Here is a 15409-nt window from a genome sequence, read left to right as displayed (position 1 = left end):
ACTCCATCAGTAGCCATGATCTTAAACTATTAAATTTTTCGAGTCCAATTTAAGCATAACGAAGAAGTTACAGATGATGGGATAAAAATAACTCAATGAAAAACAATAGTAGATGACTCAAACAACAAATTTACAATAGATTTATCCATATTAACCATTTATTCATCCCAGAAAAGTAGTCTAAAGAAAGCAATATAGAGTTCTCGTATGTAATCAAAGCTAGATATCAAGTTACTCGTCGTAAATTCAAATCCTTGAAAGCTACCATATTGAAGAATCTGTATCTTAGTCAAGTAATATCTTTCAGCTCACCATCTCTTGCATTTGCAAAAAACATGTAAAGACTAGAGGCAAACATAATCTACTAAGGATGTTTATTGTTGTTAGACATGGGTTTTAAACTTTTAAGTTTAAAATCAAAGTCTAGGATAATTTCCGTTCTTTCTTGTGGTGGGAAGTGAAGCGGTAGTCATAAGGCTTTTTGCATTTTCTGGAATCTGCAATATAACTTTTAAAAAGAACACCTCGAGAATCACATGAATTCTTGCTTTTGTCTCTTTTTGCCATTGTCAAGGCATCAAAATCAAACAATGCCAAGTGAAATATTAGCTCCCCTCAAGCCATTTAAGTTTATATTAATTGTAGATCGATTTCTAAATTTATTACTTGATCCAAAGCGAGTAAATCCTCGTAGTTGATATTTAATTATAATTGTTGAACATTGGTATGGCATATTTTGCCATACTTGTCAAGATCTTTTATCCAATAAAATTTCCAAAGAAAAGTTCAAACTGAAATACAACTTGCGAATGTCTGGGACCATTTTGGATGTTCTCAGACACAATACATTTTGGTATAGAAAATAATTTTATTGTACCAAATCCAAAATCTAAGACACGGGAATAGAGCATATTATAGCGGATTTTGGAAGAAACAAAAATAAATGTTTGGCTGTTGAATGTAATTTACCTGGCACATATTGAAGAAGCCAATCCCTCAACTACCTAGCTTGAGAATGATTTCTGCATTGCAAGGAGTCCCATTGAAAGAATCCTCTCTGTCAACGAAGTTCTTCAAGTATAGGCCACTGTGACTAAATTTCTGCATTAAAACATCATTAACTGTCTAAAGGCTGCTGCAATGGTATGGACAGAATACTTGGAAGCAGAATCTCTTCTATCATTAGGCGTTTGGTCCCTAGGGAGCCCATGCCCTGTCTATGGGAGTTATGACCATTAGCAAGAAGAAAAAAAATTTAGCAGAGGCAATTTAGACAGACTATAAACCCCTGCTCAATAAAAAAACTTGCAGGCAATAAGTACATAAGCCTGTTGGGGAAGGTGTAGAGCATTTGCATGTGCTTGGGGGAGGAATAAAGATATTCAGAGCCCAGTGAATGATGAAAGTCTGTTTAATGGAAGTGTAGGAATAAACTGAAGATCAGAGGTGAGAGATGGAATTAGGCCTGGCAGGGGACATTGGGAGCACAGTATTTCTCCCTGAAGAGAGGATTTCAGTATCATTTGAAATATTTGAAACAACTTCTTTGCATGAAAGTGAACTCAAGGAAAAAATTCCCATCATTTTCCTATTTTAATGGCATTTACACAAAATGCTGGGATGCACGTAGGAGAAAACTGATTTGAATGAACCTTACTGTTTTCCATTGGCAATCAGTTGAGGCTGAGGGTCGCCCAAGTATTGTTTATCAGCTTGAATATCTACAGCACTACTCTATGACTATAGCTAATCAAGTAAAAATATTCTTTAGCTTCCAATCTCTAAATCCTACCACTATATTGAGTTTACATTGCAAATAAATTGCTTTAATGCTAATGGGGGTCATGTTAAAAAAATTCTTGATGATTGTAAACTGGATAACTTTGGTCTTGTTTTGAATGCAAACAATTATACAGGTAATGTAATTTAAATTTTAATAAAAAACTACAAACAGTGAGTTATCACATAGTCTAATGGCTCCTTATCCTAGTTAAACAGACAAAAGCAAAAAGTGTATCGATGCAGTCACAGAGAGATATTAGTATAGCCCTCCCAGAGAAGTACATTTTCTCATTGGCTGAATTATTTAAGAGGGGGCAACTGGTCTACACAGAAGAATTGACAATGGTCTACACAAAGGAGAATTGACAATTAAGATCAATCTAGTAATGATTCTTAGCAAAACTGTCTCATCAAGGAAAATTATATAGTATCTCTAAATACATCTCAACCCTCTTAATATTGTGGATCGATAATCTTCAACATTGCTAAACAAAGAAATCCAAATTGAATTTGTTACTATCGCCCATACAATGTCTCAACAACAGAAACGGAAATTTAAAATTCTAGATTGTAATGTCTTAATCTCTAAGTATGAAAATGTTTGTATCACTTTCAAACCTTGAGCAATGTTTCATGCTTTCTCATGTTATCAAAGCTTTCCTTCATCCTTCACTTCTTCATTTTTCTAATCATATGCCTTCTACAACTATTTGGATTTCCTTTACCTTGGTGTTATTTCTTTCATTGCTTCAAATCTTTGAACTTTCTCATCCTTGTGTTGTGAGGTTTTCACACCATCGCCCCAAAATTTTGAGGACCCCCTTTTTTTGGTTGCCTTAGCAATTTTTCGGTCCAGAGGTTTCAAATTTGAACATTTCACACCTTGGACACCTTCATGCCAAGAGGGATTTGATTTACTGTGATGTCCTTTTTCACCCGGTTTCAACTTGATTTTCCAGAATGACCAATTTCATCCTTAGGCTAGACAAAATTTCAAAGAGCAACACTAGGCAGGATAAAATTGTAGACTTTGTACTTAGACAATTTCTTTTGAAATTTTGGATATAATTGTGTAAATTTAGATAATTTTCAAAAGGTGAAATTTTGTTAGATTTAGGTTTTTGGAAAATCTTGAATTTCTTTGGTGAGGAAAAATTTTCTTTTGTGAAGATGAAATTAAATTGCAAAATTGATTTTAGACTCTAGAAATGATTTTATTTTCCTCAAAAATTAAAATGGCTTAGTAAAATCGATTTGAATTAAATTGCAAAAAATTGGCTTTTAATGGATTAAAATTGCCTTGAAAATTTTAAGCCTTTAAGGAAATTGGTAATTTAATATTGAAAAATGGCTTTTGGCTAGCCAAAAATCCGATTTTAATAACATATTAATTGCTAAATCATCATTAAATGGAAATATTTAGCATCTCCAAGGCATTATTTACTTTCTTTTTGCAATTTTGGTCTAATTGACAATTTTTAAAAGTAAATTTCATCTTGGCAAAGTTCAATTTTAGCTAAGCATTTAACTGAGGGCCGGTTTTGTGTTCTAATTAATTTTTTTTTGCTCCCAGGGTCCCAGTTGACCAGCTAGGAAGGATGAGCAAGTATGGTATAAGAAGAAACTCTTTCCCCTTTTCTCCTCACTCCTCACTCCTCCTCTTTGGTGCTTAGGCGATTTTTGGCTAGGAGCATATTTTCTCTTCCTTGAGCGATTTTCCTAAGGCAGATTGGCATCTTCTTTGGGTGATTTTTCCAACTAGGGCAGATTGGCATTATTGTTGGCAAATTTCTTAATGGTAGAGATCTCTATGTTTGGCGATTTTCCACGATTGAGGGCAGATCTGCACTCTTCTTGCTTGGCGAATTTTGAGGGAGCCGAATTTTGTGGAAGACAAAATTCTGATTTTCAAGAGGGGCTGCGATTTTCTCCTAGAGATTGGACAATTTTGTTGGTGAAGAAAACAAGTGATAAAGTCTAATTTTTTGGCACATGCATGGGCAATTTCAAGTGGACAAAATTCTGATTTTTTCAACTAGGGCCTCAAGATATGCAAGGGATATAAAATTCTTTAAGTCTGATCCTAAATTCCTAAAAGAAGATCCGGCTATTGGTAAAGGTAACTTTAAATCATTTAGAGTTGAAAGGGGTCCTTAAGCTGATTTCCTTCTTTCGTTCTTGTCTAGATATTGTCTCCCTTGGTTCTTCTCGCATTCATCATCCACCACTTCACCATCCTATCATAGGTTGACAAGATGGTAGATGTTAGTGCAAACAAGAATCCTAAGGGAACAAACACTAAGAAAGACAAAGAGGATATGATGCCCAAAACAACTTTCTTCTCGAAAATGAGGCGAATAACCGATACCAATGTCGATACAGTAAACATGATATAGGTAAAGAACAAACTAAAGGAAGGACAATCCCCCTTGGCAAAGAGGAGATACAGAAAGCAGTTGCACAGCACAACCCAAGCGTCGACACTTCCATTTCAACAACGATGAGCGACATTGGGGTGGCACTCGATTTTGGAGACATTAGAGAAGAGGATATCAATGAATCAAGACTTGGATCAAGATTGGATGAGTTAGGAAAGGTTGCTATCAAGAAGAAACAATTGAACACCCTTTCCTCCCTCAATGCCTTTATCGGATTTGCAAAAGAATATGAGAAGGATCATGAGAAGACTCTACAGGCAGCAAGCAGCATGATGAAATTGGCTGAGCTCAAAATAAAGCATACACCTTGTCCTCCCATGGAAGAAGTCAACAAAAGGTTGGCTGAGTTCATTGCCTTAGCTAAAATAATGAAAGAAAAAGGAAGAGTTATATTAGAAGAACATTTGATGTAAGCCCAAGTGGCAATTTCTCTTTCTTCTAGAATAGGACAAGTATCTAATTCTAATAGACCACCATTTTGGTGCCTTCTCATTGGTTGCCATTTTTTCACTTTTTTCATTGGTCCATTGACGAGGTGGCATCTTCTCATTGGCCGATGGGGTGGCAACCCTAATTAGAGTTCCTAGGATCCAATCTGGATCGTTGATTTTGCTTTTGATCTCTACCGTCGATTGTAATTTTGGTTGGAGAATTGTTGCAAAGATACTATCAAAATTGTTCTCTATTCATTGGTGTGGCTTGCATGGTGGATATACATGATCATTTTGGTGTATTGCATGGTTCTTTTCATCTCTCAAATTAAAGTAGGATTTCATTTCATGTTGTTAGAGTAGAAGTAGATGGCTCCTTGTATGGTGATGTTAGTGAATGTTTGATAGGGATCTACAACTAGGCCACTAGCATCTTAGCTGCTGGTTAGGGAGCCTTGTGTGGTAAGCTAGTTTATTTTCCTTTGAATCATTGCATCTATGGAGGTGGAGCCGCTGGTAAGCTTTCATTAGATTCGATCCCCGTCCATTTCCTAATCTTTCCATTCATAGGAGTGGGAGTAGAATAGCGAGTAGTTGAGTGGTCGAATTTCACTCTAAGAAAGTTAGGAAGGTAGAAGTCATTAGAGGCATTATTGCCTCCTCGTGCAATCAACATTATCTGGCGCTACACCCTCCACCATCACTGTCACCATCAACATCACTTGGCACTCATACAAAATCATCACCATCTCACCAAAAACTCAAGTCATCCTTGAATGAATAGCGTAAGGCCGCCTACATGATTACCAGTAAATCACATCGATAAACTGAGCGAATATCCACAAGTGTAAGGAACATTGGAGTTATTCTCATATCCCATGAGCATTAACTTTTCAAAGAGAGAAATTGTGTGTTTGATACTCCGTATCAAGTATTCAATTACTAATATGTTATGTAGTGGTACAAAACTCACATCAACACCTTGGCATTCTGTTTTGTTAATCCCAACTCCCTATGTCTATGTGCTTCAATCTTCCATGGATCTCCTTGTATGTCTATCTACATCCCCCTATTTTTGTTTCCCCTAGACTTTGGGATTTATAACTTCCCTCTTCCAACATCCCTTTCCTCAATTCCCATTTCCCCCACTTGCCAGTCCTTGTCTCCTACAAGACTTCAAAGTTACATTTCCCTACTTGCACTCCCTTTGGTTGAATCAGTCACCTCAATCCACAAGTCCCAACTTCTTCTCTATCATGGGCTCCCAAACTTTCCCATGCAAACATGCCTAAATAGCATCCAAAATTCCAAAAGCACAAGCCCCAAATTCCACTATATTGCAAGCTCCAAATTCTTCCTTACCAACACACCTAAACAGTATCCGATATCCCTAACCTTACAACCCAAGCAAATTTTTAGGCTTTCCTTTCCCTAATCACTCTAGTATCATTATTGCCACTCATTCTTGCATCAAGTATCTCCAAATCATTATTCCACAACTTCCTACATCAAGTATTGTTGGCTCCCAACCCCTACTACTTGTATCAAGTATTGTTGACTCCAAATCCCTATTCCTTCATACATAAGCATTTCTAAATCCTAATCCTCACTCCTTTCTACGCCAAGTACCTCCAAACCCTAACCCTCACTCCCTCCTATATCAAGTATCACTAAGTCTTGATACATATTCCATGTATAAGTATCTCTAAGACACACTTCTTGCTCCTTTGTATATTGGGTATCTCTTAATTCCAATTCCCACTCCTTGTATCAAGTATCTCTAAATCTCAATCCCCACTCCTTCCTACATAGAGTATCTCCAGATCTCAATCCTCACTCTTTGTATCAAGTATCCTCAAAGACAAATGCTTGCTCCTAAAATCAAAATCTTCAATTCCTTCCTATGTCGGATATCTCCAATTTCTGATCCTTGATCTTTCCTGTATCAAATATCTCCAAAGCCCAATCCCATCCTCTTGGCATGCTTCCCTCTTCTAGACCTTATAGGAAACCTCAATGCTACCATAGCAAATAAAAATCATTCAAATGGTATCCGAAATTCTGCAATATCTCTTGCAATTACACTCTTCAAGCATGCATTTCCCTAAACCCTCAATATTCAAACTAAATCTCTACCTGCCTGAAACTGGAACACTGTCAATGACCTCAAATGGGTGCAAGAAAACTAAGCAAGACCAGCTGCGTATGTGGGCCCCTTAGAGACATGGTTGTGTACAAAATTACAAATGCAAATAGTTGTTGATATAGATGGCATAATTTCATGTGTGCCAGTGGAACCATTAAATGATTTTGCTAGTAGGCATGGGCAACTTGTCCGTTGGTAAATGGCCCTTACCCTCCCTCCAAGACAGCTTAAGGTGGATTTAAGCATTGGATTTTGGGCCCCAAGACAGGACTTCAATATCTATATATGTTAGCCAACTCCATCAAGTTTCATCTATTGCTATTTTATAAAACAAACACCAACTTGTGATAGTTTAAGCACTTGAGTTCATCTACTGCATATGAAAATAAAAATCTTCAGATTTTGGAGACCAACAGATGAAACCCCTTTGGTTTATTGAAGATTGGAGACCAAAAAGCCTTTGACTTCCTAAAGGAAATATCACACAGTAGTTTCAAGATGTGCTGAAAGTTGAAATAAATAATTCAAAATATTGCAGTATACACTAATTTGTATTTATTCTTCTTTTATTTGAAAGAGCTCTGATGAAAAAACAGCATTCTATGCTACAATATTTGGAATGCAAATTGTGAGGTGGTTATTTCAGTATATTTTTATGTTATATTTCCATGAGTAGCCTTCAGATCTGAGCATTTCACATAAATTGTTGGTTGAGGTCATCACAGATTCAATGTACTATCGTTTCCATCTCTAGCCTAAGTTTTTCATACCTCTTTTGGATACAGAAGAGATCAATCATCAAAGCAAGTACATAAGTTAAATTGCATACCTCAATAGTTCTTAGTTTATTTCCACCAAGATGCAGTTCTTCAATAGTAAGAAGTGATCTCTTTAGCTTCTCAACCTGTGACCAATTACAGAATATATTTTGTTAAAAAATCAAGAGAGCTCAAGTACAATCACTTACAGCCCTAACAATGCTGCAATAGTCATAGATAAAAGTAGTAAACAACACAAGTGATAGAAAAGTCTGAGATAACCTGCTCCCAAGTTATGCCACAGTTGTTAAGCACCAATGTGCGCAGATTGGAAAACATGGGCAAAAGATCTGATCCAATCCTCATATAACTGTCACTTATATCAAGAACTCTGAGAGCTGGAAGTTGTTCGCAAATGAGACCCAGTGCCTGTTAGAGGATGTCAATATTGGATTACAAGCGAAAAGATGTATTCTATATTTCACTAATCCTTCAATTTGTAACTAACAAAGATAAACGTCAACTATCAACATAACATAAACAACCACTTTGTTAAATACATATCAGTGTAATGCATGAATAAAATCATCAGAATAACAACTATCTATCAAGCCCACTTTTAAAGAAAATCTCCAAGATACTGTAAGTGAAAATCTCAACATAATTGTTACATCCCTATTTTTGCTTAGAAATAAAATGCTTTTTATAGCCGTTGTGAACTTCATGTGAAGTAAGTTGATTTGGTTAAGCTAGTTAATCGTTATGATTCATGTGAAATGAAAGTGTTGGTTATTCATTATAAGTTCATGGGATTTGAAAAATAGTTAATCATTATGATGTCATATGAATTGGAAAAAGGATAGTTAATATGAATACTTGTTATAGTAAATTTGATCTGATTAAATGATGAGAAATGTTTTATTACCTTGGTGAAATTTCTTCTTGTAGGAACATGGCGAAAGGGGGGAAGCATTGCTAGAAAAAGAAAGGGCATGAGGGCACCTCCTACTATTGAGCTAACAAGCATGGCTCCTAAACCACTTGCTCAAGGGAAAAACCAGACTAGGTCACAAGGGGTTACCAAGTGATCACCATGAGCTAGGTTGGTCTATGTATTTAATAAGATGATAAAATAACTAAATGAAACAAAAAATTTACCTTTATATATTGATATGAACTTCAGAGCTTCTTGTGATAACTGACATGTCTTAATATAACGATACCACGTTACATATATATACTTGCACATGTATGTACATATATATATATATATATATATATATATATATATATATATATATATATATATATATATATATATATATGCGTAATTCAAATGAGACATACATGAGCAATATATGCCCACTTAAAATAAGACATATACCCGAGATGCGTATGCTTAGAATATCATGTATATGTACATATACCTGTGCACATGCATATATGAGTATAGATAGATATAGGGCAGTATCCTTATATTAACACCTTGTGAGTGGAACTATTATTTTTCAACCTTTGGCTATGTTTTAACTATATTTCATGTCATCGGCCCTCTTTATTTTCCAGCATGTTTCTTTTCTTCTTTGGAAATAGCTACGTGTACTATCAGCCTCGTTAGAGGCTCTTGAAATGTAACTCTTAACATTGCCACCTTCCTCATCTTGCTCGTCACCGAGCATGCCCATGAGAGAGTAAAAATGATCTTTCTTTTATGCAACTCATTTATTGGCAAAGGCGTCCGCATATGCTACCTTTTTGCAAATTTCCTACCTCTGCAATTTAATACTACCATGCTCCATATATGTTGTAATATTCATACTCTCGGCTGCAAATTGTTCATTCAGTGTCGTGCATATATCTGCTATAGCCTTTCATACATCACTACAATTTTCACATCATGTGTCGTGCTCTTTTTGCTAAGAATAATTATTCCACATAAGCTCTATTGAGATTGCACCAATGGTGTCTATTGCTGTGATCACTAGAGGTCACGGTTGTTAGCAGTTGGATTAATGGGTTGATGGGAAGGACTCCATAGTCTAGCTGCCTACCTAGCCAACACTCTAATACCAAGATGCTCAATGGCAGGACAGGGGTGTTCATGCCTAATCCCAAGTAGGGAGGGCCTTTCTCAATTGAGATTGTGTGGGGATACTTAGGGTCTGCGGTTGGGAGGTTAAGCCCCTAACAATGCTTCTCCTCTTCACCAGACGCCAAAGACTTGCACAAAACAGGGATATGTTCCACATTCAAGTTATCTTCTTTAAACGAGTACTTTACCTTATGTATCGCATTTCAGTTGAAGATATGTGAGTAGGTTATTATTGTTAGATCAGTCACTCTCTTTCCTTGTACTAGGATTCAATTATTCTATTATAGTCATTGACCCCTTTCAAAAGATCTGTGTACTGTCCCCTTTTAGGGTCCATTATTATAGATGATTATTTAATCAATCAAAATATTCATAATGGTCATTTTACTTTTCAAATGATATTATTATTCGGATTTGGGATCAAAGGGTATAAATGTTAATTAATTTGCCTAGATACCATCTAAGGACTCCCTCAAAGTTTACAAGTCCAAGTCCATTTCACAAAGATTCATGGATCGCTGACCTCTACCCTCTATTGGCTATAGACCCTTAGATTAGATTTATACAAGCTCCCCCTTGATAACATAATACACTTCTTACTACAGATTAAATCATTGAAGACATTATTATGATTTTGATTATTCATAATAATAATAATATTATTAGGGAAAAATCAAATATATAGATACTATGAAAAGTATCTCAAATTCTATTATTGGTTCCCTTATAAGTATGTCTTAGAGTAATCATTAAGTTGATAATTATTAGGAATGATATTGGAAGGTACTTAAAGTCTTGATTCTTAATACCCTTAAGGTGTGAATTCTATTTGAAAATTTATAAACATGTATGATTTGTGATTACAAATCATTTACATGTATTATAGTTTGTTGACATCATTATTATCACACGGTGGGTCCTACTCCCTGTACCCCCATTGTTTATGTGGATCTGCCCATTGTGGCGGAAGTTGTAACGTGAGCATTAATAACCATGCGTAATGATCACGACATAGGAAAAACTGGCAAGCAGTTTCCCTTCATTTAAACTTGTTTTCATTTCCTTTATTCTTTTTTGCATTTGATTTGGTGGTTATTTGTTTGACCGTCGATGGTGCCCTATTCAAAGCCGAACCATTGGATTATATATTGCCTACCTGACAATGCATAGGGTCATGACATGTTGGTGTGTCCAAATGTACGGGCCCCCACGTTAGAGTTTAATTATATTAAATTGATAATAATCCATTATCATCTAATTTTATTATGTGTTCACTGCATCTTTGATTAGTGTTTATAATTTACATATTCAATCGATCTAATATCTTTAAGCGATGTATGATATTTATTTGTTAATAAATATTTAGTTACTAGATAATATTTGTTTAATTATATAATTCATAATTTAACCAATATATTAGTTTACTCATAAGCATTTAGTCATCACATTTTTACTCAGGTATTGATAATAATATAATATTATATTTCATCATTCCAGGGCATATTATAGTCCCACCCTCTCAAAATTGCTTGTCCTCAAGCAACTCTGATTTTCATTTTGTTGTCAGGATCACAATTTATCCATGGCTTTTATTCAAATCCCAAGTTTGAATTTGAGGATATAATTAAGAGTTTAAAATTAAGTTAATGTTATGAGTGATTCACTTTTAATTGGATTGGGAGAATAATTGATTTCATGCTCGATTATATACAAGGTCAATTGTAGATAGATTTATAGATTTCATGATGTCAAAGTTGTTGAGTTACCTCAAATGGTTCAAAACCGAATTTGATTGATATTTTTATAATCGAAAGATATGGTTTGATTAGTCTTCCAATTTTCAAAATCTTTTGGTTGTACTTGGTAACTCATTTAATAGTCTTTTTGATGATCATTTAGATTTAGTAATTAGTATATTGAGCTTAATCATTTTTTATTCTTACATGACCTCTTTAGAGTACGGAAATTTCAATGTCGCAAGGTGCAAGATACTCGTCTACGAGTAGGTCCCTCAAGGCATTGGGGCTGCATATCTGTAACCATCTTGGACTTTTTCCTCAAGGCTTTTGGAATCATGTACTTACCTATCTTGGACTCTTTCCTCAAGGCATTGGAAATCATGTCCTCACCCATCTTGGAATCTTTCCTCAAGACATTGAAACCAATGTCCTTACCTATCTTGAAATCTACCTATCTCAAGCGGATCTACTCTGCCTCTCCTGTCTTGACAATAAATCACTTGTATTCAATAGTTTGATCTTTTTATTGATTGAAATGTTTATAATCTTCACCATACAGTATGGCAAGATCATAGCTCTAATACCACTGTAATGTCCCCTTTTAGGGTCCATTATTATAGATGATTATTTAATCAATCAAAATATTCATAATGGTCAATTTACTTGTCAAATGATATTATTATTCAAATTTGGTGTTACATCCCAATTTTGGCTCCATTTGAAATGTTCATATAGCCGTTGGGGTTTCATGTGAAGTCAATTGACAGGTAAAATTAGTTACAATCATGTGAAATGGTAAGATGGTTAATGGTTATAATTTCAAATGAAGTTGACATGCTAGTTAACCGTTATGATGATATTTTAATGTTATCTTAGAAAGTTGGTTATTCATCATGAATTCATGGGAAGTGAAATGGCGATTGGTCATTATGATGGTTTATGAATAATAATTGTTATGGTTATATGATATTATCATGGAGAATTTCTTCCTTGCAGGAACATGTCGAAGGGGGGGAAGTATTGCTAAAAAGGAGTTGCGCACGAGGGGCACCACCTACCATTGAGCAAATAGATGGGAGTCCTAAACCACCACGACCAAGGATGAAACAGCTAGACAAGCAAGAAGAACAAAGGATAACCATGAGCTAACCGGTTAAATTAAAAACATTATAAAACTATAATAAGAAATATTACCTTCATTATGTGGATGATCTCGATGTATCTTGCAAAGCTACCATGTCTTAGTATAGTAATATCATGCCTATACTCATACTTGTGTGGGTATGAAATACGTATGTATGTATACACACACACACACATATACTCATACTTTTGTGGGTATGAAATACGTATGTATGTATACACACACACACACGTGTGTGTATGCGAAGTTCATCATTAACGTATATATATATATATACCTACATATCAAAATTAGTCAGGCAAGCATGAATATATATTGCAACGACATTAATATACTAAGGCATGGTTAGGCGTATGTTGCCACCTTTTACTTTTAATGTATTTCTTGACCTCGTCAGTAGTCATTTATTTTAAATTGCTTGATCAACCTTATTGCATTTTGTATTCGCCACCTTGTGGCATCAAGCTATTATATTTGTATGAATATTCTTTTTGAATTTTTAAAAGAGTCTTGCAACGTTCATGCTACCTCAATCTTGGTCTAATCGAACCTACGCAAGAGGTCATTTTCCATCTTGGCCGAGACTTGTTCTTATTTATTTTCTTAATCATGCCACAGAGGCACAGCTCTCTTCTATCTCTCTACACATTATACCGAACATCACAGATTTCTATCAATACCACAACATATGTCACACAATCAAGCTCTTGCAAGTGATTAACAATGGTATATCAATAGAGCCAAGGATCGTGGACTAAGTTCGTGATTATTCATTGGATTGTTCTAAGGTCTTGGTGCCAGTAATACTACAAATTTCCATATACTGCCCGCGCGGGATCAGGCTATGTTGCCCATCATATATAATTTGTTCTTCCTCAATATGTCAATTTCTATCAACTCGACCTCTAGATTTTATTATCTATTTGCAAGTACAAAGCTGAATGTGATAAATTTCCATAGTGACTTTATTGTTTCACTGATATGCTCTGTCTAGAAATAACGTTGTATTGAATATATATGTAATCTGAAAGGAGCACCATACAAGGAGATAGATGATATGTATCTGAGATGGAATGCTCTCTTTATAAATGAAATCAAACTAGAAACAAAAGCATAATAACTTATGATGCCATAGGCCGAAAATGACATGAAGCATGGCAAAGGAATAAGTGATCATAAATCCAGAAAATATAATGTAAACCTCCCAAGCGTAAGGACCTTTATAGTCAAGCTAAAGGGAGAAAAGAGTGGGAAGAATTCCTGCAATGAAAGATAGAATATAATCAGCCATAACATTCAAGTACAAGAAAAAGATAGCTCGTGGAAGTCTTTTGTATAAAATCTTGTTGCCAAGCCAAGCGGTGGGTTACATTCTAGCATCAAAATGCTCAGTGACTGGATTGTGGTGTCCCAAGCTAATTCCCAAGGTAGGAGGGCCTTTCTCGATCGAGATTGTGTGGAGATATTCAAAGATCTACAGTTGGGAGGTAAAAGCCCTTGACAATGTTTCCCCTCTCCACTAGATGCCAAGACATGCACAAGAAATAGATAAGTTATGCATTCAACATCTGTTGGTAACAAGTAATTTACTTTTATGATATTTGAAATTACAAGTTGAAGATATGTTAGAATGATTTATATTGTTGAATTGGTCATTTCCTTCAATGAAATCAGCTTTCTTGCCAATGTAAATGGCAACTGATTAGATCAGTTGACCTTCCAATTGAACATGAAATGTATCTATATGCATGAGATAGGCTTATTTGATGGTGGTTATTTTCTAACTTTCATTTATGTGAATAATGAATATGAGTGTATCTTTAAACTAAATGTTATTGCCATATTTAGTAATAGGAAAGAAAAAGATGATACAGTGGTATTTGATGCCCTAGAGGGTATTTGTCATTATGATGCAGTGGTATTTGATGCCCTAAACGGTAATTGACATTTTGATAGTGGTATAACTATTTGTGCACTAAGTGGTATATGTGGATTAACCTTGGTTTTGCAGATGTTACCCTAGGTAGATTCCAATTTCAGAATTTTAGGGTATGTAAAACCCAAATTCTTTATTTAGATGTAATGATGATGCTATCAATTGTTAGTTATGAAATTTTTGTTTAACTGATTGTAACCATTAAGTTCATTCACATGAACATAACTGTTATAACTACCTTCTCATGGATATGGACTAGTAACTATATTTTTATGATATGCTAGTTGTTAGTTAAGACCCAGAAAAAGCGGTTGTTACATTCGGGATCGTAAGGTCTAGATTTTAATCAAGTTGCCTAGATACCATCTAAGGACTCTCTCAAAGTTTGCAGGTCCAAGTCCATTTCACAAAGATTCATGGATCGCTGACCCCTACCCTCTATTGGCTAGACCCTTGTTTGGATTTATACAAGCCCCCCTTGATAACATAATACACTTCTTACTACAGATTAAATCATTGAAGATATTATTATGATTTTGATTATTCATAATAATAATATTATTAGGGAAAAATCAAATATATAGTTACTATTAAAAGCATCTCAAATCCTAATATTGGTTCCATTATAAGTGTGTCTTAGAGTAATCATTAAGTTGATAATTATTAGGAATGCTATGTCCTTTAAGTCCTGATTCTTAAAAACCTTTAGGTGTGAATTATATTTGAAAATTTGTAAACATGTCTGATTTGCGATTACAAATTCTTTACATGTATTATAGTCTACTGACGTCATTATTATCACATGGTGGGTCGTTCTCCCTATACCCCCTTGGTTTATGTGGATCTACCCACAATGGCGGAAATTGTAACGTGAGCATGAATAACCATTCATAATGATCGCGACATAGGAACAAGTAGTTTCCCTTCATTTAAACTTGTTTTC

At 35.0% G+C, this 15409-nt stretch overlaps 1 protein-coding gene across 1 annotated transcript in view; it reads right to left on the bottom strand.

Annotated features, from left to right (window-relative positions):
• PFI (tubulin folding cofactor E / Pfifferling (PFI)) overlaps positions 1 to 15409 on the bottom strand; it is a 198055-nt gene that overhangs the window by 147004 nt on the left and 35642 nt on the right. The window contains exons 4-5 of the mRNA XM_089788779.1: positions 7838 to 7984; positions 7627 to 7701 (exon numbers count right to left, since the gene is read on the bottom strand). Coding sequence (XP_089644905.1) covers positions 7627 to 7701; positions 7838 to 7984 — 222 coding nt within the window. The remainder of the gene's footprint in view (positions 1 to 7626; positions 7702 to 7837; positions 7985 to 15409) is intronic.

Source organism: Cupressus sempervirens, chromosome 6 (assembly GCF_028749045.1).
Source record: "Cupressus sempervirens isolate cs-2001-9-10 chromosome 6, ASM2874904v1, whole genome shotgun sequence".
In the NCBI taxonomy this organism is placed as follows: domain Eukaryota; kingdom Viridiplantae; phylum Streptophyta; class Pinopsida; order Cupressales; family Cupressaceae; genus Cupressus; species Cupressus sempervirens.
The sequence above is the reverse complement of the archived record's forward strand: the minus strand, read 5'-3'. Positions and strand labels throughout refer to the sequence as shown.